The following is a 24,256-nucleotide window of genomic DNA, read 5'->3' on the forward strand; positions in this document are numbered from 1 at the left end:
ATTAACTTAATAACAACAGAAGCACCATGGAAAAAGAAAATCACATTACTTACTTTAGGTCCATGTGGTCCTCTGTATCCTGTTATCCCAGGTAGTCCTTTTTGGCCCTACGTATACAGGAAAAGTATTTACTATGCAGGACATACTTATGTGTTGTTTAACATTTCGAAGTCATAATCCGAATTACTGGGGACTTTCCCCTAAAGTGTACAAGGCAGAAGAAAATAAGAAAAATCATTAAGTGCTGATTTTCACTTCTGTTAACGCTCTCAAACCAGCACAATGACTGTGGATTGAGTTAGATGTATCTTTTCATTTGTAGAGACTTACTAATTGGTGCTTTGTTCCTACAAATATATGTGAAAGTAGTAATTTTTTGTCTGTGGATCTAATAGTTTGAAACAAGTGTTCACATGTATAAATCCATGCTTTTGCACACAGCCTCAATCTGAATGGGATGCATGGTGGATTACACAAACATGCCACTAGTCACACTCAACAGTAACGCGGAGTTTATGTATGTTCTTGTGGTTCTTTCCCTCTTCCTTATATGCCTGTACGAAGTGGCCATTTCCATAATGAAAGCCTAAGATGCAGTACTTGAAGTCTATCAGCTCTCTGGGTTGATGCTGCAGGGCTGGCAATGCCAAAATTCACATTTTCATTTCAGTATTTTTGCAAATAAGGCTTCAGAAACACAGAGACTGTGCTATAGGGTTCTCCATAACAAAAGTTTTGTAACTCCTTCTTTAACAAAAATTCTCACACTTCAAAGTATACAATTCTGGCTACTGTGGATGTATCACTGAAGAAATACAGTAAACAGAATCTTGCACTAAAAAAAGATAACAAAATCACTTATTTTGTCTATCAGTAGCGCACATCCTAGAAAGATTAGGGTTGACTGTTCAAAACATTACATTGGAGAAATCTTAAAAAGAAAAAAATGCCAAAGATCTGAAAAATACAAGTCATACTGAAGAGCCATGTAAGAGATTAAATTAATGATGAAAATTAATGAACACTAAAGCAAGAGATCTGTCTTGTTTATTTTACCCTTAGCAAAAATGATATCATTTGCCAATTCAAGCGCAGTTAAATGTGAAAACAGATTAAAACCTTTTCTCCTTTGAACAGCTGAGCTCCAGGAGGTCCAACTAACAGTGGTGACCCAGGTGGCCCGGGAAGTCCAACATCACCCTGTGGAAACCAGAGGAACAGCAGAAAGATGTTCTGTTCCATGCAGCATTTCAGTGAGATATGGAATGTCTTTCTGTTTCACTACAGCAGTATGTATTTTTGTCCTTGTTGAACAAGTACTAATACTTAAAGATAAACAAGAGTTTGTGCTGAGACCCATAAGCTTCTCTGCAGGTCGAGTATGGCTGACAATCTTAACTATTCTTGTCACTTACTAAAAATAATGTAGCTTGGGAAGTAAATGACAATTTCTCATGCTCTAGACTAAAACCTTTGACACAAAGTTTTGTGAATGCAGATGAAATTATTGATTTGCTAAGGGAAGTTGTGCATGGTAGAAACTTATATGGATTGTAAACAGTGACTGGATAAATTCACAAAAGAAAAATCAGACATTCCACTTTAGTTCTGTACTCTGAGTATGCTGATGGTGAAACTGGGAGAGGAAGCATTGTGCGCTTGTCCTTTTCTTACACCATTTCCTTAGCATCTGTTGCTGGATGCAGCAAGAAATTAGAGTAAGGAACTGATCCATCCCTGGAGGTGTTCAAGGCCAGGTTGGATGGGGCCCTGGGCAACCTGGTCTAGTAAATGGGGAGGCTGGTGGCCCTGCCTGGCAGGGGGCTTGGAGATTCATGATCCTTGAGGTCCCTTCCAACCCAGGCCATTCTGTGATTCTGTGATCTGATACAGCCACTGTTACTGGAGGGTACTGTTGTGATTACTTAGGCAGTGTCTGTATAGGAGGAATGCTATCTACTGTGTTGATTATTGCCTTTCAGGTCCCAAAATACATTTGTTTCTGGTATGCAGCTCACTAAAGTAATTATTTCTGTACAGAATTAACTGATTCAATAGCTTACGTAAATTCTCCTGTTCTAACATGACCACTGGGAGTGTGCAACCACAAATTAATGGATTTTAGGGAACCCAGTGAGACTCTGTGCAGATGTTTGCATTGCTTTTTTTCTTGTAGATCTGCAGGTAGGATCACTAACTAAACACATGGAATCCAAAATCTAAACACTTGTGTTCAAAAGTGTATGTCCAAAGCAGGAAAAAATTGAGATTTCCACTCAATTCAAGGAATCTTCAATAAATGAATCTTGTTTTCATAAGATAAACTTATGTTCTTTATACTATAGAATTATATATATTTTTTCCTTACCGGCTCCCCCTTTTGTCCATCCACTCCAATACCTGGATTTCCCTTGACAAAAGAATATATATAGTTTGAAGGTTATTAGAAAATGTTGATATGAGAATTTAATCAAGTAACTCTTCTGAAAAATTTACTAACAAGTAGTCGTGAAGGACATTTCAAATATGTCTGTAAATTTATCTATTATTTCACTAAATACTTCAGGAAAAGCCATTGCCTACCTGTTCACCTGGCAAACCAGGGTAACCTGGAATACCCTTCAGAAGAGAATGAGAACAAGTTAAGGTGACGTGTCAGATTTACAGACCAAACTTTACTTTGAAAATTACCTCCACTTGCCAAAATCACCCAGAGGCAGAATTTCCTCTTGAGTTCTACCCATCAAAAGTGCAAGTTACTTAGTAAAGTCACTGCTTTCAGCAGGGCTGAACTCTGGATCCACGTCTGCCTATCTCACAAAGTGGCTTCAGGGAAGGAGAATAAGGAGAAAGCACTAGCAGCGTTCCCCTGTGATCACAGACTGCCAGGATGACTCATTTTCACAGGCATAGGAAGAAGCAACATATGCTCTAATTCTAATTAAGGCAAAAATCTCTATTTACTATATGCCTCAAAAAATTATGTCTAGGCTTTAATTCACATTAAAGTGATTTCTAAAATAGGTGTGCATATCATGAAATTGAAAGACTGAAAAACTGTGGTAATCTTACGGGCATGCCTGGTTGGCCTGGGTATCCAGGTGGGCCTGTTGTACCTGCCGATCCTCTAGGTCCCTGAAAAAAGACAACAAATGGCCTGTTTGTGAAAATACCAGGAGATAACTTGGTACAGTTAGTAACTGTACTACAGTATGGGGACTATAAGAAGTTCATCAGCTAATACTTTTTTGACCAAGAAGAGGAACTGAATTCATACAAGTCTGTCAGAGCTCAGTGGTGAAATTAAACTCTCTTCTTCTTAAAGGCTTTTATGACAAAAAAAAAAAAAAAGTGTGTGCTATATATTCTTGGGGGACCCAACAGATACTGTTGAAGAAGCTGTTAAATCTCTACATATTTACTGTGGAACCTTGAATTTCACAGGACAAATATTCTGCACTCTCTGAATACATAAGGAGCAACAACTGCTTGATGCAGAGTCACAGGGTGCACGCAAACCACAGTGCAGGTGGGTACGTAGTCTGTTTCTGTGCCTTTCAGCTGCGAAGAACTGGTTATGAACTCAGATAATGGGGAGTTTGTTTACTGGCCTTTATCCTGGAATTTGCCATTAATTCCAGGCAGGGAGAAACCATAATATTCCCTTATTTTATGAAGAATGAAAATTAGAAAGATCTCCTGGACAAAAGGTAAGTACAGAACCCACTGGCTGTACTTACGGGCATACCAGGTGGGCCAGGATCACCTCTGTCTCCCTGTAAAGACAGAAATTTAGCAAAGGATACATCAGAAGCTCTGACTTTAAATAGTTGTTGGAATTTTCTAATGTTATATCTGTTAAGACTTCAAGCTGTCTATTCTAGTTGAATATTTGCTTTTGTTTTTTAAGTTTTATTAAACAGTGAGGACATATGAGAACAATTAAATTTGCTATACATTTTTCCTACAAAATAATATTTTTTCCAATCAGACACTTACTGGGGGTCCTTTTCCGTAATACGAAACATACACTGAATTTCCTTTTTCTCCTTTTTGCCCTGGGTTTCCCTATGAAGAAAAAAAAAAAGTGTTTTAAAACATTATACACTTATTGATATCCTATGCTTCTACATAGACTGAATGATAATTTCTTAGGTTGTACTACTAGTGCCCCATATATCACTAGCTAATCCACTAGAATCAGCATAACTGCATTAGCATATTGTAGTTCTTTTGGCTAATAAGACCCTTACATGTGAAGTTGCCTTCTGTACAGTTGAGCAAAACAGCTCCTCACAGGTTCTGAGTCCTGCTCTGAGATGCTCCTTAGCTCTTCAGTATTTCAATATTCCACCATCTTCACTAATCTTACCTGTAGTATCAACTACATCAGTATACCTATCTTTTCATTCCATGAGTTAGTGGCTTGAAGTATTACACACTCCGTCTTCTCCAGAAGTTCATACTATGGTGTAGAACAACCTACTACAATTCTGCATACAATTAAAAAGCTGAAAGTATGAACTGTGATATAGATTTAAACCTATTAGTAAAAATATTTCACAGTCTATCACACATTAATAAATCTGATGTCTACAGGCCCTGCTTATTTTAAAAAACTAAATTCCTGTGGTTCTTTCTGTGGAGTCCTTTCTATAACTTTGCCTATCATAAGGGCCCTCAAAACCTCAGTCTGACTTAGAAGGAAAAGTTAATTACTTTAGTAAATTTTAAATTGTTGAATTGACAACTAAAAGCATGATACATATAGATATGAAGAACAAACATATTAAGATATTTCTGAAATATTCTCATTTGAAATCCTAACACACAGGGTATAACTTAACTGAAGCTTGTAACTATTGATTTCAATAAACTGGGGTACTGTTGTAGAGTTTAACCACTTTAGAACTTCACTAGTTTCTTGATATTATACACCAGCTGTTCAAATCCCGAAGTCAGAATTAAACTGAGAAAGTAGTTATTCCTGGTATGATGCTGTAAGAGCTACAGCTGCCTGCAGCTGGATATACCTACAGTAAACTTGATACAGTTTACCAATCAGACAACACTTGCTAGGAAATACATTAAGCATACCAAAAGTTATATTTGTATGTTGTTATTTTACACGTGAATTTGTGTAACAACAGATATTTATTAGATTCAATTACATGACTACAGTAAGGGCTTTCAAATAGAAACTAATTTCTAATTCATTAGTGAGGTAAATGAAGGGAAGGAATATGCACACGCTGTTATACAAAATTATGCAGGACAATATTAAAAATAAGAAGTAACTTAAAAATGTTAGCTGTGATATATAGCCAAGTCAGTACTTGGTGCAATAAATTGATTTAAAAATAGGCAGTCCATATAGAGGTTGCAGCAACGTTCTTGCACACAAGCAAATATGTTTACTATGTCTTGTTTTTCTGAGTGGCTTAATTAATTTGCACTGGATTTTTGTGTAGATATCCAAGGCTACATGCCTATTGTGTCTCCCTTTCTTTGTAGGCTGCGAATAGTAGGCCTGACGAAGAGCATGCTCCTGAAATTGGGAGGGTGTATGCTGTAATTTGTCCCATGTCTCATTTTTATTTTACGTCATTTGGCTAAATATTAAAGGTAGAACTCCACTTTGAAAGCCATAAAATATGAGAAAACAAAGATAAATTTAACAACTTGAGACTAGGCCATTTTAACATTTAGAGGGTAATAGGTTGCCTTGAGAGGTATTACTAATGATTTATACCACAAGACGTGTAATAAATATTTTATCTACTTTTATGACAGCATCTATTACACATTCAAGACTTGAGTTGTATGCTTTTTCTATTTGCTGTATTTTGATCGTGTCTTCTCACTCTCCATCATTGATTGCCTATGGCTGAATCAGCATCTCATTCAGCTTCTATTAAACACAATTGTCTTTGCACGTAAATTGTAGTTGTTTAATTTTTTTATTTAGGAAATTCCAGGGAAGGTCTTAGATCAATTAGTAAGTTATTAATCACTGACAACTAAAAATTGTTTCCACAAGAAGTCAAAGACTGGGGAAAAGAACAGTTCAACAAAATTTCTTTGAAGCTATGGTAATGTATATTCCTGCTGATATTAACTTGTGTTTTGTTTTCATTAGAAGCACTGCTAAGATAATTATTTAAATACTTTTAAAAATGCTTTCAATTTTAACAGGAAAAGTAAACAATATTAAAGTGATAATTTAAAATACTTTAACTGAAATGATCTCTATGTTTACAGATAAACAGTAAGGCAAGTTCAAGTGTGCACAGAGCAATCATGAGAAGCTATTTAGAAAGTGGCATATGAAACTGTGATACCATTGTTTTGGAAGAGACTTACTAATATATTGGTGTGATCCTTCACTAAAAATCTTTATATGTTACAAGAATTGTTGAAACTTGTTGAAAATTCCAGTTATTGCTAATTCATCTCAGGTATGTTCCTACTACTAAGGCTTTTAAGAAGTTTCAAGTAATGATAAATGGTATGTTGATTTCAAGTTACCTTCATAAAATGGTCTTAGATTTGGTGTGGTTTTGCACTGGTGAAACAAAGCAGAATTTAACTCTTCAGCTATACACATATACTTAAAAGGCCATATGAACTTACTTCACATTCAACCTCAATCATACTCTGCAAAGTGTTCTTCAATCACATCAACCTTAGCAAATATAGAAGGTGCTTGGAACTTCACTGTGAAGTGTAAAGCTAGTGCAGTAGTCTAAAAATCCTTCAATTTAAAAAGCTGTCAGCTTGAAGGGAAAATGTATGTGTGTATATATATATTATTACTAGACAATAGCAATGCCTTTAACATACGTAAGGACCTCTTGGTCCAATATATCCATTTTCGCCTGGAAATCCTGGATCTCCTCTTGAGCCATTGCAGCCATCTACACCGTGCTTGCCCCTGGGTCCTTCACTTCCTGGCAATCCCTGAAAGGTAGTTTAACATTTATTAGAGATACACCACAATAGATAGAAAATTAGTTTTTAAATTAATGAAACATTTCAGAAACAAATATCACAGAGCTGAAGTAGAGACCATCTCACAATAGTCCCAGCTTCATGCTCCCTGTACTAGAAATATCTTCTATTGTGATCAATATTTCTGAAGTGAAGAATTGGAACCCTACATTTTTTTATATGTTTTTCTTTGATACATAGTAAATATAATGGGGAAAGAACTGGATAGAGGGCTAGACCGAGCTGTCATTTTAGTCAGTAACTAATGGGCTATTTTCTCAGGAAAAGTAGATTAGCTCTCTAGCTATAATCTTTCTTATGGCTGTAATGAAAAGCTGTCTTCTTTTCACTATTTCTGAAGGACATATGGAAAGATCATCTAAAGCAGCCTCGTAGTCTTTAATTGATATGGTAAAACGGTAGAACACAACTTGACTCAAGCACACAGTAATCACAGAATGATTGTACATTCCAGAATTGAGGAAGTAATTTTCCAAATAACAAAAATTAACCAATGTACAGATAAGATGTAGTTCTACTTCAAATTAGATACTAGGTAAGGGAACATTTTTTTATTCTGAAAAATCATCAGGAAAGTATCCTGGCCATTTGCCAGAAGCGTTCTTGTCAATTTAACTTTCTTTAATTTAAGGCTCTTCAATGCAATTTGAGGATACCCTTTTTGGTTATCTGTTTCTCAGGAACATTTCATTCTTTGTGCAAAATTTTGGCCCTATGAATTCTGCATTATGTAGACATTCTGGATGAAGTCCCACTGTCAAATGTAGACAGCTGACATACAGATGCTAAGACAACCATTTCTGGTTCTGTTTCTGCCTTCAAAATTCAACATTTTAACTTTATTTGATCCATATGAAACCAGTAACAGCAAAAAAATAAAAAAATAGTTATAATAATATAAAGATTTGTTTTCAATATAGTACATCTAAGAGATACTGTTTGTTTTTTGTTTTTTTTACCAGACATTTCCACACTAAAAACCACATTCACAAAAATGTATAATCACGTGCCTCTACGCTTAGGACTGACTTCTTCAGTCCTTATTCACGTAAAATTCCATGATTGTTTATTTTTTTTCTCCTTGCAGAATAACTACAGGCAAAAATAATTTAAAAAAATAAATTGAACAAAAAAAACAATACATGACTAGGGACAACTTTCAGAGATGTGAAGAACGCATCAAATTACAGTCTGCTATAGAGCCTAAGACAATAAACGAATTGTTTTTAATGCTAGCACTGACACACTGCAAGGACTAAGGCTAGTCTCTACCTTCACTGCCCCATTTCCCCATGACAATGATGTGATTATTTTCCTGGGATTTTGTGGAGTTTTTTTATAAATAATAAACACAGTTGAAATTATCATAGCTAATTTATATTTTTGCAACACAAGTAATTATGTAGGTTGCACAATAACTACAGGTATAAAACAAACAACATATTAAGTGTATTATTCTATTAGAAGACCTGCTTTGACTTTAAAGAAACTGTATTTTTTACAAAGCAATATTCATTCAATACGTACAGGAACACCATCTAAACCAGGAAATCCTGGGACTCCAGTTGGGCCCTAAAAATAGATAACATGAAAAAACAAAGTTGCTGAGGTCATTAACTCTTAAAGAGAATGAAAAATAAGAATATGTAATACTATATAGTGATAAACAAGCATACTCTTGTTTAGAAAGTGAATTAAAGCCACAGTTATATCAGAAATAAATATCTGACAAAAGTTAATGGGTTTAGTATGAAACTAAGGTCAATGGCTACCCATGGAAAAAGACAAATGTCAAATTCCTAACTTTGCTGATTCTCCAGTTTCTACAAAAGCATAGAGAAGAAGTTGCCTATAACTTCATATATTATTCCATGCATAATTTTTACAACCCTGTCAAATTTTGATAATACAAGCAGCGGTTTCTATTTACAGGGCTGATATTTCACGTATGTTAGACACTTGCTTTAAAGATTTCAGTTATCCACTGAGATCAGTGAAATTAGACAATTAAAATTAATATGAAGTAGCAAGAGCTAATTACAGGGATTGTACAGCTATGTAAGATATAAACCTGAACTGCAATTTTTATTCCGGAAGTGGTAATAAAATTCTGTTTGGTGTACAGCATTTTTAAAAGCACCATAATACTCCCTCCAGCTCCACATTCCTCCCACAGTCATCTACGAGTTTAAGGAGGATTACATGGTATAAACTAATCAGAGACTGGTCTCTGTTGTTGTTTTTTGTTCCCTGATGATTCTAATTTTGTAACCCAAAGGAAAAAAAAACAAAAACAAACACACACTGAAACACATTTTCTAAAGAAAGCTGTAATTGATTTCTGGGTAGATAGTTTAGCAAATGCTTTCTAATCATTTAGGTTCTGTTTCATTGGCTAATATTTTACAATATATAATGTACACACTCATTAGAGCCGTCTGTGGTGTTTCCTACCTTATCACCTTTTTCTCCAGCTGGCCCAGGCTGCCCATTCTCACCTCTCTGTCCTTTTTCCCCTGGCAGACCAGCTGGTCCTGTAGGTCCTAACGATCCAATTGGACCTTGAGCTCCCAGCTCACCAGGTTGACCCTGAAAAGAGTCCAAAGAGGTAAGTGAATACTACTGCAAACCTTGAAGTAGGTAGCATATTAGAGATAATTGTACGGATAAAACAAGGCTTAAAATATGTACATATTTATGATTCAAAACAGCTTGCTGAATAGGCAGCAGATCTATTCCAGGCATTAGATGCTATTAAAACACAGCTTTAAATTTTAACAACTTGATTAAGGCAGTAATTTCTTTTCATCTTCAGCAGGTCTCCAGCACCACTCTCAAGCTGACTGGAATAAATTCCAAGTCTTCCTGGCTCCACCAATGTAAGTAACACTTGTAAGGATAAGACTCCATATTTCTGCCACCAGGGAAGAAGTGGTAGCTCATTTTAGAGAAAAGGTCTTTGGAGACATTAGAACAAATCAATTGAGTTCCCTTTTTCTTCTAAGTTATACTACATTCTCATTATCTTAAGTCTTTCTAGGTCACGTATCTTCATTAACACCCTCAGATTTTAATGCCTTTTAATGAAAAAGGTGTGAAGTTTCATGTAGGAAAAAAAGTTACCTGTTATCAAAGGTAATTACAAATTACACAAAGTATCAATTTGAATAGATTGTGTTGAAAGAATTTAGGAGGCTTCAGAATGTCATTTATCTATATATAGCTCTAAATTCTACATCTGCACCTACAACATGATGCAGTTTGTCTCTACGTATTTCTACGAAGTTTTCCAAGGTCACCCTTATTCTCAAGTAAGAACACTTTGTGACAAAGAACAAGTGGATTTTTCAATCTATAGCATCGGTGTGGATTTGTTTGGGTTTGGTAGCAGTTTTTGTCCTGTGCTGCTGAATAATGATTAAATCATAGATTTTAAATACGAGCTGTCTACGCTTTATGAAGCCTACATTACACCACGTTATCAAAGAAGAGAGCAATATGGAGCCAAACGCCTGTCAGAGAAAGTGTGTCTTTAAGACCACACGAGGGCAGTAAAGGATGTTTCAGTACAATGTCCATTCACAGAAATGACAGACCATACATTACTTTCTATGAATGGATCCAAGAAAAAGAACAGAAATCAAAAATGATTGTAGATATATCCATTAGCTCCAAGTATCAAATTATGCTGAAATGATAGAACTAAATTCCATTCTAGCTAGTGTAAACATTTCAACAGACTGAATCTGTCTAAACAAAATATTTTCTCAAAAATTGCAAGCAGAGCCTTAAATCTTTTTTTTCCTTTTTCTTCTCTTTAAAGCTAAAGGTCCTACTAGAAGAGCAGAGGACTACCTGGATAACAATCCTTGTACAACTCATGTTCCATTTGCCTTTACTGGCACCCTCACTTAAACCTTAATGTTGCTTCCAATGAAGTCACTGGCAAAAGTTCCAGGGCAAAATCAGCATTAAGTCTTCAGCAACGGTTACAGTTTCCTTGATAGTATAATTTAAAGTGTAAAACACTACAGAAATTCAAGGCTACTAGTAGGAAAATGTGCTGATTTTGCTTTTTTTTTTTAACAATGAATGGATAGTTAGAATTCCGGGTGTTATTTGAGTATTTGCTGGTATGAACAATTGCAGCTTATCTACTGGCAGAGCTTTGTACCTCCTGTGTTGAAAAAATGATTTTATAAATTGATGTACTTTTAAAGAAGCTATTACAGACTCTAATAGCTTGATTAAAAAAAAAAAAAGAAAAAGAAAAAAAGACTGGACAAGCATTTTGATTAAAGATTCATTTTGAATATTAGAAAAGTGAAACAAGTTAGGCTAATAAAATAATGAAACGCAAATATTTGATCTACTCACTCTCCTGGAAGCAGTACTTTTTTCTTAGTACATGGAACTAGCTGTTGCCGTGCAAAATATAATACTCTTCAGCAGGAGGGGAGGGAAACAAGGTACTTCTCAGTAATGCTCAAATGCCTTGATGTTAACAAAGCATCTTCTTGACACATTTCTGCAGTGACTTGAATATTTTTATTAATGTGTACATTCTGCATCCAATAGTTGACATAATTTTTTTTTTAATTATGGACATGCGGCCCTTCAGGCTGATAAAAAAAAAATGTCTTTAGTTGCTACCCTGTTAATTTAATTGACTCCACGGTTTGTGTCTTCAGCAGGAGGTAGTGAAGTCATAAAACAGAGTCACTGAATCCAGAATTCACAATAGGTTTGACAGCTGATACAACTTTAGAATGCCATGTGAAGCTGGTGGATTGTCTCTCTTTCTTTCAGCTCAAAGACTGATAATGACTGGGAGCTTTGTTAAGACCAAACTGATACCATGTCATAACATCTATTATCACATCTATTATTTGTGCCCATCCAATGTGACTACCACAGCATTGCAGTCTCAGGACAGCTGTACAAATAAAGAGGATGAAGGTAGTCATGTCATGTTCATGTAGAAATGACAAAATAGCTCAGTTAAAATGGACTGAACGTTATGCCTCCTCTGCCATCTGATGTCAATAAATTCATTTAGGTTTTCATGGCCTTGCTAATTGTCTAGGTAAAGAACCACCCAAGTCAAAACTATGGTCTGCCATTTTTAGAATATCCTGGGCTTGATCTGCAGTAAGAAACTGACTTCTGACAAAACAAGACTACTTTTCTTGGATCAAATATATTTCCTTGCAGTTCCTAAGACTGCAAATAATTCATAATTGTGCAGCAAAGCATTTATTACAGTTTAGAAACAACAATGGTCAAGATTCTTTGGAATGATTTCTTTTGCTTGCCTGAGACACTGAAGAACACCTGATTTTTAGAGTGCTCTGAACATTAATTGCTTGAAAATTTGACATTTGGGAGTAGTCTTAATTGGAAATAAACAAAGCAAACAAACAAATAACTGGTTCATGCTATCAGAGTGAATTCTATGCCTCACTTCTCATTATCAGTGGAGTCAAAAGATGACCAGCTATTAGTTTCATTTAGAACAGTACCTATGTGATATGTGGTGTGGAAGTACTGGGGATTCATGAAATGCATATATCTTCTGCTCACATACACAAAACCAAAAATTCTCAGCAACTGCACAGAATCAGATTGTAGGCAAATAATGTAGTATTCATTCTTCGTTTGACTCTGGCATGTAACCAGTCCTTATCATTTCACCAGGGATAGGATGGAGAAAGGGAGGGAAACAGAATAGTCTAGAGTGGAGGAGTGCACACAAAGCCATTTGCAGACAGATGTTTTCTTTTGTAATTTGCTTGGTGAGGTGGAAGCATCTGCAGCTAATTTAAGCTCCACCCATGCTCTCTCCCATTTTGGAACTCAAGCCATAGCTTCATAGCTTCCAGGCCTTGTAGGAGTGTCTATTCTGAGAGGTTTCCACTCCCCCACACTAATTGTGTAGTACTGGGACTTCCAAATCGACTTTCTAATTACTAACGTGATCAAGACAATACTTTATTTCAAGACAATATTTCAAGAAAAATCTTTGACTGAAAAATATATGGAATGTAATTAATTATGAGTTTGTTCAGAAACAACAGATGAGATAGTGACTTTTAAGTATTATGTAGTCATATGTCATTATGACATATGTCATATTATGTAGTAATATGTCATATTTTGAGCCAATTAAATTCAGTAGTAACCCGTAGTGCTTGACTCGTATCAGCATCTTGATCATGCTGCAATCTTTTAGGATATTCTGTGCTCTTTTACATTTCGTGATGATCCAGTATGCTATGGGAATGTAGTACTTGGTGATGGATTATAATTTCCAGAGGTCTCTTCCAACCTCCACAATTCTGTGATTTTGTGTGCAACCTACTCTAGGGAACCTGCTTTAGCAGGGGGGTTGGACTAGATTAATTCCAGTGATCCATTCCAACCCCTGTGACTGTGATAATCTTCAGAGTGGTATTTTGTTGAAACACAACAAATCACAGTGAAGAGCTAAAAAAAATTTCACCATATATTTTGTTTTTCTTTCCTTAACCCTGAACCATGAAAAGAAGAGGCATCCAATAAGCCAGTGGGTGTCACTATTGCATCAAAGAAATACTAAATGAGAAAATTTGGTACTGAAATGCTAGGATTCTTAACAGTTGAAAGCAGAGAGTTACAAATAGAGTATTTTAGACCACAAATCATTGCCATCAGATTAGCTAATAAAATAAAATTAACTTTTGCTCTGATGTTCAAGATCAAGTTGGATGGAGCACTGAACATCCTGATACACTGAAAGGTATCTCTGTCCTTGGCAATGTAGGTTGGAAACAAATGAAAATGAATGAGAATGAAACCATTCTATGATTCATTTTTTTAAGTGATTCACTGATTGGCAATATTTGGTTGATCCAAATCTATGAAAAATAATAATTTTATAGAGTTTTATAATACCTCAAATTGTCTTAATCAGTGAGGAAAAGGTCAACAATCTGAAACTGATGAAAACACTACTTCTAGTATGGTGGGACAGGAGAAACAAAACAAATAAGGAAAGAAAGTCCTCAAGAACAAAAAATAATGTAATTTATGAAGTTTAAATTTTTTTGAGAAAGAAATAGAAACATACCTAATATGAATAATGCTATTTTACAGATGCTGTAGTGGTACATTTTGTACAAAGAACAGTCACAAATAGCCCTCACAGTAAGGAGAACGGAGTGATCCTTTTCTATTCCACGTTCTGGTGAGTAGAGTCCATTCCCTACTATCTCAGAAATCTTCTATTTATAACTATATTGCAGCTAATATACTGAGAAAAAATGATCAACAAGTATTAGGCAAAAAAATGAGACACATCTGGGTTTCCTCAAATGTTAGCATGCATTCTGTATCTCTGATAATGGATTCAGCTAAGCACATATATTTTGAGATCAAATCAATGGATTTTATATATTTGCTTCACCAGTGTGCAGCTTGAAAATTCAAATATAAGTGCTAGATGCTCCACGTGAATGACAGTCTTCCATTAATTTATGTTATGTATGTCCATCATACCTCTATGTAAAAAAATGTGGTTTAAAAAACACTTCTTAGACACAAAAAAACTCAGAATTTCCTGTTTCGCAGTTAGCAAATCTTATGTATGTTTACACTGCTGTAAATTGGACTTGGTTAACCCACAGAATCTACAAAGGAAACATGATAACCCACAGGATCCATTAGGGAGATGCGACAAGAATAGCAATATCAGAGGACAGAACTATCATAGAATTAGATTACACCATCAGTACCCCACAGACCTAAAATACTCATGAGCTGACTTTTTAACTTTGGCAACAAACTGATTTAGTATCCCTCAGAAATGCTTATTTCTTACACCTTATATGCAAGAAAATGTGAGACCTTCTTCTTAGATACCTGTTTACTATGTTCTCTCTTAAACTACTATGAATATAGACCACTTGCTTCATCTGCAGAAGGACAAATGTTGGTCTTGCTGAGTTATATTTGTTATTCTCTTGGCTCCAGGCATTTCACATGACCTCATGGAAGCTTGATCAGGTTGGGTCATGAATAGACGCTTGCTTTCTAAATCTACTTAACTCTATAAACAAAGCCAAAGGAATTGAATGAGATCAAACTCTGGAGTTGGCACAGGACAGGTTTACAATTGGTCAGTACTAACTGCAAACATTTTTTTTTTTAAACTATCAAGATTTTTTCAGAGCAGACAGCAATTTTTAGGCCTCTGATTCAGTACTGCATGAATTATGAAGGATATAACTTCCCATGCTAGAGAAAGAGGGGCAAATGAAGGAAGAGTTTCACTGTCTCTTGGACATATCAGGAGAAAATTAAAATTAAGAATCTTATGGAATAAAGAAAAATAATATAAAAAAAATACTAGTGAAGTTACCATTTGCCTCTGATTAAATACACTGATGTCTACTGCTTCCTTAAAGACTACACATCTTGACTGGGAGAGAAAAGGAAGAAGATAGTCTAAGTTGATCAGGACTGACACCATAAATTGGCTACTTTCTTCCTCTTTTCTTCCATTTTGCCCTATTTCTCTTTGCTCATGTATGGTCATGGCAGTTTGTTTCTCTTATTCCTATGGTCACTATTTCTCTAGCTGAAACCTCCGTTGTCTTGTCCTCTTACAATGAAGAAGAGTTTCTATTTTGACATTTAGAAGCTTTTCAAACAGACATAATAGCAATGTCTCAGTTCCTATTGCATTCACATTCGGCTGCATGTTTTGTTGTTTTTTAGCATTTAACTAATCATACTTTTGCATTCAAAAAAAAAAAAAAAAGTATAGAAAGAAAGCTTACTGTGTACAGTGCCAAAGACCATAGGGCAACATCTTAGGTCCTACTTTCCTTTGGAAACTTCACCTAAATACTTTCAGAAGTTTAATTTTAGGGGTTTGTTCTCTTATTATCCTAATTGCTAGCTATTTTAGGAGAGAGCTGAGGGCTACTGTTAGGTCATAAACAAATTTAAATGGTTTTATCTTTAGAAAATGTAAATACATGTCATTTTTTATTGGTGATTATAAATAAACAAAACTGATTTGTATCAGCTCTAAAACACATATCCTACTTCAATGTTGGTAGAAATCTCTTGATTGACTATCAGCCTACTCCAAACATAGAAACAATGTATTTGTTCCTTTTAGTAGCTAAACTGCCAATGGCTAATGCTTTCACTGAAAGGCCAAAAAGAAAAGTAACATTCTAAAATCTGCATAATGGCAATGTCATCAAATACCCTTCATAGTGTCAACAATAATCCCTCAAATGAAACTTGCCATGATATTTTTTTTCACAGTTTGCTGACAAAGTGAAACCCTTAACAGATGGGCACATCTTAATCATGAAACTAGACAACAGCTTTTTATAAACAGATAGAAAGATATTCTAACTTCCTTAAAAATACTCTTTTCATCAGCGTGTGGAGAAGGATATAGAGAATGACCACTAGCAATGCACAAAAGAAGCTGTATAGACTCCTATTCAGACATCAGTCTATCACTTGTAAGTTGGCCCTATGATGTATGTCTAGCACAAAATCTGCATTATGGTACTGTCAGGATATTTTTGATGGATTCAGCCAGATGTATTATAAATAATGCACTTGGCTTGATAGTTTCTACAACAGCACACTTTTTAAGGGGGATAAAATGTTGTATACTAAATTATAAGCCATCTGTAAACCTGGTTAACAGACACTTTCCCTTGAAACTGTACCTCTACATGGAAGTACTCATCCAACAACAAAGATGAAGAATAACAGATGAGTATTCATGTTCCAGCTAGTCTGAAGAAGGATTTTTTTTCAGGCCTTGGAAGAGTTTGGATAAGATGATTAATCGTAATAGGTCTGACCTTTTGTGGTCCTAATATATGCGATATCTTACTCTTACAATAATGAGACAATTTGCCCTTGCTCCCATATAAGTCTTACATTGCAATGTTTAACAGAAGATCATGAAGAGAATCTCGTACATCTGACTCCTTCATGCAAAAGAATTAAAAAATAAGTAACAAGAGCAACAAAACAGAACAAAAGGTGGTGTAGGCTACACATGTCAAAGTAATTCAGTATGTATACTGTATATGTAGCTCACTTAGATACTGCCATTCTCTTTCAGCATTTGTAAAACCCCCCCCATATTGCAGTTTCTTTAGTACAGCTGAATAAAGATCTGTTAACTTTGGAAGTTGCTGTAAGGCTGGCTTTCCAGCTAGTCTGGATGGGATTACTGTTCCATTGTCTTTTGCCTAGCAAATCCATGAATTTCCCATAATATTCTTGTATTTTCAGCAAATGTTTGCTGAGGAGGCTAGCTCATGCTCATTTTTGACACCCAGCCTGTTCTAAATAGTAAAAAAGGAAAAAAAAAATACAACACCAAGAAACCGAATGCACACTGTTGATCTTACTTCTACTTCTTTATAGAAAAAGATTATTTAATAAACAGAACACTTCTGAAATTTTAGACTTGCATACCATACAATGCCAAAGACTTTCAATGATCATTCATTTCTTGCAATTTAAAGACAAGAATGAGGTTAGGCACAAATGCCCAATGAACCAGCCTGGGAGCACAGCTCAGACTGAGAGGAAGATAAAGCATGATGTTTTGCATTCTAGGAAGCTAACAATAAGATAAATAAGTTTTTTATTTTGTAATGACTACTATCTACAAAGATTAGGAAAGCAAAGTTTGTGTGTCAAAGTGTAAAGGCAGAACACAGCAGAGTTTAAAAATCAACAGGATTGTAGACTGAGAAAAAGATTAAGTAATCCTATATAAAAGAATTAATCACTGTGCATTAAAAACATTTGCAACAATCTATCTGAAGTGATGCTTATTTAAGCTATTTTTCACATAATGCCTTTATTAGCCACACTTTAATTTCTTACTTACCTATGACTAGAAATCATTGCATGGCATATAGATTCATGTTACATTGGAGGGACTGTACTTGTCAGTGTGTGTGTGTACTTCAGAGCTGTTTTAGAGAATGGTATAATTCTGATTTAAATTTGCGTAATGACGTTGAATTTATTTCATACTGTTTATTTTCCCATTGCACTTCTGTTAGGCACTTTGATCTAGACCTTGTAAGCATTTAGAAAACTAATTGCAAATGCATGAGTCATTGTTCTTTTTACCTTGGAGAGGAGGATATCTTAATATAAAACCTTAGTGACTGCAGTGAGTATTGGACTGATTATAATCAATGTAATTCAGGTACAAAATTCAGAACCTCTAAGCTTATGACAGAACTAGAATCAGGGGAAATTTCATCATCTCCTCCTTTTCCCCTAGTTTCAAAGTTTAATTCTTTTAAATGACACTTCAGATCAGGTTTTTGGTATCTAAATCAGTCTATTCAGTAGCACTGTGAGACACTGCAGTGCTGCTAGTCAAAATACTCTCCCTGGGATGTCCCTTTGTTAACAGTGTTACAGAGATAGACACATCCTAGGCCTCTATTATGAAAATTCTACAGTATGGGGTACTCTTGTATAGACATAATCCTGGAGGATTAGGATGGGATCCAAGGACACCAGGGCAGCAATCATGACACAGCAAAGCGTGCAGCTGACTGCAGAAGCACAGTAAGGGAAAGGTGTGCCTTACTTTTGTGGCCTCTCAGGCTGTACACAAACAGGGCACACAGCTCCATTATTTAAGCTTTTTAAGATCAAAACTTTAACACTTATGCTTTGAAAGAAAATTATTTCATTCATTGTCAATTTTTCAGTTGTTCACCAATCAGAGAATGTATCTAAATAAGTCTTTTCCTTGTTTAACATTTAAATTATTTTTACTAGCTATATGTAGCTATATATTTTAAGAAAAAATGTCTAAGATAACAAACTAGTTATCACTGGACCATATTTCAGCTAACAAATAACCATATCCCCACACTTGTAAGAGATAACCTTTAAGAATTGAAAATCATTTGTAAGTATCAAGAGAGGATGTGTAAGCTACTAATTTATTGTACAATACGAAAATGCCTAGACTTCATTTCAGTTTTATTTATATGCTAATTATTTATAAGGCAAAGACAATTCAAGTTTTTTTTATACGTAGTGCATTAAGTTAGTAAAACAAAAAGCCTGCAAGCTTTTTTCAGAATCACCTAACCAAAATAAGAAACAATTTCCCACAAATGCAGTAAATGACATAGACCTTCTCTTTTAACCAAGTTCTTAGCAGAAAACAAGCACAGATTTCTGAACTTAACACATCTTAAGAATGGCCTTTGTCTAACTACCAGACGGATCTCAAAGAATCCTTACCAAAATAAAAAGGCAATGAGATTATTACAAACTCGGTTGCAATCAAAACTGTTCAGTTTCTTCTTTCAGTGACAGTTGTACTGCATACCAGTGACAGAATTATGCTAGCTTGCTGTATTCAAACTTATTTATGATTACCAGCCATAATGATTTCAGAATAGCAACATGCACAAAATGAACAGTATTTGCAACAGCAGTTCTCATTAGTTCTATTTATCACTTACTCTTGATCCTTTTTCTGGAAAGCACCGACAAACCGAACAATCCTGTCCCCCACATGGGTCAATATATGCGTATCCTCCCTGAAAATTAAAAGGTTATGAATTTATTAACACACAACTGACAGTAATCATTTTATCATATGGCATAGTACTTTATTTTAAACTTTTTTTTTTTTTTTAATGCTTGGGTGTTTCGAAAAGGGTAAAATACTAGGAAGAAATTGCTGTTTAAGTAAGCCTGTCTAGCTCTAAAGAACAGAACAAAATTTGTGGATTCTCTGTTAAAATGTTACTAAAAATAAGAATCTAATATTTTTTCTTATTTAAATAAGTGATAAAGCTTTTGATTTGTACACATATTGTCCAATTAGATGATTTTAAGGCAAAAAATTTGGCTGTTGCTGTATATTCTCTTATACCCACTGGGCAATGTCCTGCTGTAGAAGAACCTTGACAGTAAACATCAGAATAAAGTGTAGCTCTTCAACTTAATGCAAAAAGCAAGGATGTTTTTGATTTTGCAGAAGATCTGTTATTTTAGAGGAATGGTGCCCACACTTAAGCTGGTGAACCTACTGTTTCATTTAAGCAAGTACAATTCCCACACATGTTGTAACTGGGGACAAGGCATTGTTCTGTGCTGCATCCCAAATTCTTTGGCTTCATTTGGAAAGAAAAATAGATGTATAGGTATAGTTAGGTCTATATTAGACTTTAGTACATTCTCTGCTCTGGCAGAGGGTAACTCTGGGACCGCAGTGCTCAAGACATGCACTCCTGCATCAGGATGTGGCTAGATGGCTGGCTGAAAGACCATGACAAACACCCAGCAGCTACACAATTGATGTTTGAGGTAAGGCCTGGCACTGCAAAACGCTTCTAGAGCCTAAACAGTTTTCTTATACAACAAGCTTCGTCTACATTCAGAAGTCACTGGGCAAGGTGAAAGTCTCAGAGGGATGTTAATACCAGAAGCACGTGATCCACATCCGATCATTTCTAACACTTTATATTAGTGACACAAAAAGAAGCAGCAGATATTTGAAATTTTCCTTTTTGAAAGACTGACAAATGGTAATGCCTCACCACCTTCAAAGGTAATCCACAGGTTACATTTGTCTGTAAGTATCATATGAACCCTTCCCAATGTTTGATTAATAGAATACATAAGTCAGTATTACATATAAAATCCTCCTGAAGTTCTTGGACCTCCCATTAGCACAAACATGCTGGCAAAGTAGAAACAATAAGCAAAAGTTTAATACCACTGCTGTACAAGGTGAAAGATGTTACCTACCATCTATGTTGAGCAGTACTAAATATTGAAGCTAAATACATTTAAGTAAAGAGGTTGCATTTAGAAATATTTGAACAGTCATAATTTTAATTTGTAACAATTTTTAATTTATAAACCATCCCATTAGGAGACTGTCTAACTAAGATTGCACAATAGAAGGCAAAACAGGCTGAATATAGTCCATGCAACAACTGTATTCAATTTTTGTCTATTAAAGGAAAAAAAGTACTATGTACACCGTGTTACTATGCATTGTATACCATTAGTTTACTTATTTCTTGTATCAAAACCTTCTGTTGTTGCCTTTGGCACCAAAGGAAGAGACTTACTTTTCAGCAAATTGAAATGAAGGAAAAAAGCATATTTTAGGAGAAATTAAAGTAACACAAGATGTAATGTCATTAGATTCATTGTCATAACTGAAGATTTTTATTATTCTTTTACATTTCCCAATGCATAATACTAAATATATGCCAATCATATATACCACATGCACTTACAAACTCACTCGAATGGTTAGAATGTTTATTAGATCACATTATTCAATACAATTAAGCATATAAATGGTGAGCGTGGCTTTGAATAGGATGGTGAGGACTTACAGGATTTAAAAACAACTTAGGTAAACAAGTAAACAGTGATAATGTGAAAAATATTTGCTTAGTTTGCATTTGTTTTTTATCAAGGTCAAAAGCATTTTGTTACTCGTTTTAATGATCAACAGAACACAATAGGTTCATACTTCAATTTTTCAAGGAGAAAACACTGATAAATATTAGATAACAAAGAAAAATTCTGTTCCTTTTTTTCTACAATATTTTTAGAAAATTTGGTACTCCCAAGCCTCAGAACAAGGCAGTATGATAGCCTCTCTCACAGACTGTTTTTCTTTCACAAACAACTTCCCGTGAAATTGCTAATCTACTTCATGCTAGTCTTTAACCTACTTGTTAACAACTTGACTCCACTGGAATGTCAACGGAATGCAAATTTCTAATAACATATACGCTGTTTCCCTTTGTTCTGTTTTTAAAAAATAATTCTATCTTAACATTTAAACCAAAAAGGGGTGACTGGAAAAAAAAACAAAAAACAACAACACAAGAAAAGTTTTTAATATATATTTGCAGGAAATAAAGAGAATGGATTCAAAAATGTTTCACTGAGGGCATTACAAAGATGAGGTAAATACAGAGAACAGTAATGAGAGGAAAATATGGTAGATATTAAGACTGTATTATATGCAAAATTTTTACTTCAAAGAGGTGGAATGTACAGATGTACAGAGGTCAGTTGTAACATACAGAATAAGCATAATATATGCTATAGGGCCACAAAGATTATTAGAGAACCAGAGCACCTCTTTTAGGAAGACATTGAGGGAGGTGGGCTTGTTTAGCTTGGAGAAGAGAAGGCTCTGGGGAAACCTTTTTGTAGCCTTCCAGTACTTGAAGGGAGCTTATAAACAAGATGAGAGAAGCAGCTCTTTAAAAGAGGGAAAAATTAGGCAAGATAAAGGCAGAAATTCTTTATTCAGAGAGTGGTAAGGCACTGGAACCATCTGCTCAAAAAAGATGTGGATGCCCCATCCCTGGAGGCATTCAAGGCCAGGTTGAATGGGGCTGTGGCAACCCTGCGAATGGCATGGGGTTGGAACTGGATGGTCTTTAATATCCCTTCCAGCCCGAACTATTCTATTATTCTGACAACATAGGCCACTAAAGCGACTTGATGAGAAAGGATACAGAATCAGCACATGGCAGTGTTTTTTCAAATGCAGCTTTTAAAATGCATTTAAAGATACCAAAGTTAGAATGTAGGAGAATTCAAAGGAGAAAATCACAGAATAGTTAAGCTGAGAAATTGGAAAGAGAGAATTGCAGAAATATTGAAAGAAACATCATCATTTTCCCACAGAGCTGTAGGTCATTTTGGTGTACATATAGTATTCTTTTAACTATACCAGCTTATTTACCAACTGTTTAAAGTACAAATTGTCACTTACCCCATCAATTTCTTGTGCTGAAAAAACAATCAGCAGCCACCTGATTTAAGAGAAGGAGAAAGCTAGTTTACAACTAAACTTTCAATATCCAACCTTCACAAAAAACGTTACCTCTAAAAATAGGAAGTGTATACGTATGGTTGGGATGATTATTTAGTAAAAGTGTATTTATAAAGGATGTGCATCATCAAGAAATGGACAATGCATCCTATGTAATTTTATCTTTTTGGATGCGTGGGACTGAGTATTAACATATAGAGATGAGTAAACTATGTGAAATGATTCTGGGGCAGGCATTCAGGTATGAGTTTAATATTATTTTCACTTCTACAAATAAGTTAATTACTAGATTATAGGAACATCTTTCCTCTTAAAACAGATTCAGAATTATAGTTCCTGTTTTCTACTGTTTAAATAGTGTAGTACCTGAAATTTAAACGGTCTCAATTTACAGACAAATAAAAATCTAATTTAGTAAATTACCTGATACGCTTATCAAATTTATGACAGACTACAGATCGTCTAACTGGTGGTTACTGTTCAACTGACAGCTAAGAATGTATCTTAGCAACTGTAGTTAAAGATTTTAGTGATCTGTAAAACTTACCAGGCAGTTCTGATAAGCCACTTAATTCGTTCAAATGAATCCTTTGTTAACGCCATTTACATTGATTAATGGACATGCAGCACTTTTTTTCTCTGTTTTATAAACAAACCAGCAGATCTTCTGTTTTCTTCTGTTTGTGGATGGTCTAAAGACACCATTCCATTCTGTTGTTGTTTTCTCTTCTGAACCTGATTAAGATATAGATATCTGATGTCCAATTTTACATGAAAAATTACTGGAAAACCAAAACGTGTTACCCATTTAAATATATCACACTGCACAGCTTTGTATTGGCAATACATTATATTGTCCCTTTACAAGCAACCTTTTTATCAGCTATCCATTTATTTCAAGAGATCTATGTATGAAAGTACAGATCAACAAGAGAAGGGTACAAGATTTCACTCCAGAAAAAAAATGTCTTCTTCCACAGTAATGAACAAAAAGCATCCTGCATAATTATTAAAACAAAAAACAAAAAACCAGTCATACGCACTGATTCTGCTAAAAACTTTAGAAATAAGATGTGACACATTTCCACAGTAAGGACCTAATTAACTTCAAAAGTATATATATAGGTATATATATGTGTATGTATATATGTGTATATATATAGTCTGCACTTTCATGACCAGATTTAGCAGTATCTTCTGCAAATTGGGCTGGAGTAGGCATTTGTGTAGGCATCTATATGTGAGAGGCTGGGCTTTTCCCTCTCGTCTTTAATGAGACTTACACTGCTCATCCTGGGCATGAACTTGTGCTATTTCTGAGTACTGACAGCTCTCTTCCACTGTCATCTCATT

At 35.0% G+C, this 24,256-nt stretch overlaps 2 protein-coding genes across 5 annotated transcripts in view; one reads left to right on the forward strand and one right to left on the reverse strand.

Moving 5' to 3' along the window:
- Nucleotides 1-24,256, reverse strand: part of COL4A4 (collagen type IV alpha 4 chain) — a 64,619-nt gene that overhangs the window by 38,126 nt on the left and 2,237 nt on the right. For all 3 annotated transcript variants that reach the window (XM_015276987.4, XM_025153677.3, XM_015276986.4), the window contains exons 2-14: nucleotides 23,451-23,638; nucleotides 22,844-22,883; nucleotides 19,545-19,622; nucleotides 9,466-9,600; nucleotides 8,539-8,583; nucleotides 6,844-6,960; nucleotides 4,000-4,068; nucleotides 3,741-3,776; nucleotides 3,073-3,135; nucleotides 2,584-2,619; nucleotides 2,369-2,410; nucleotides 1,120-1,200; nucleotides 54-107 (exon numbers count right to left, since the gene is read on the reverse strand). In XM_015276987.4, the coding sequence (XP_015132473.2) occupies nucleotides 54-107; nucleotides 1,120-1,200; nucleotides 2,369-2,410; nucleotides 2,584-2,619; nucleotides 3,073-3,135; nucleotides 3,741-3,776; nucleotides 4,000-4,068; nucleotides 6,844-6,960; nucleotides 8,539-8,583; nucleotides 9,466-9,600; nucleotides 19,545-19,622; nucleotides 22,844-22,883; nucleotides 23,451-23,506 (852 nt within the window). In that variant the 5' untranslated portion in view covers nucleotides 23,507-23,638. The remainder of the gene's footprint in view (nucleotides 1-53; nucleotides 108-1,119; nucleotides 1,201-2,368; nucleotides 2,411-2,583; nucleotides 2,620-3,072; nucleotides 3,136-3,740; nucleotides 3,777-3,999; nucleotides 4,069-6,843; nucleotides 6,961-8,538; nucleotides 8,584-9,465; nucleotides 9,601-19,544; nucleotides 19,623-22,843; nucleotides 22,884-23,450; nucleotides 23,639-24,256) is intronic.
- COL4A3 (collagen type IV alpha 3 chain) overlaps nucleotides 7,284-24,256 on the forward strand; it is a 79,249-nt gene continuing 62,276 nt past the window's right edge. The window contains exons 1-3 of one of the 2 annotated variants that reach the window (XM_025153679.3): nucleotides 7,284-9,619; nucleotides 9,827-9,890; nucleotides 14,146-14,236. The gene's annotated coding sequence lies outside the window, so the exon portion shown is untranslated. The remainder of the gene's footprint in view (nucleotides 9,620-9,826; nucleotides 9,891-14,145; nucleotides 14,237-24,256) is intronic. The other variant, XM_025153680.3, reaches the window with a different exon arrangement.

This window comes from Gallus gallus, chromosome 9 (assembly GCF_016699485.2).
Source record: "Gallus gallus isolate bGalGal1 chromosome 9, bGalGal1.mat.broiler.GRCg7b, whole genome shotgun sequence".
NCBI classification, from domain to species: domain Eukaryota; kingdom Metazoa; phylum Chordata; class Aves; order Galliformes; family Phasianidae; genus Gallus; species Gallus gallus.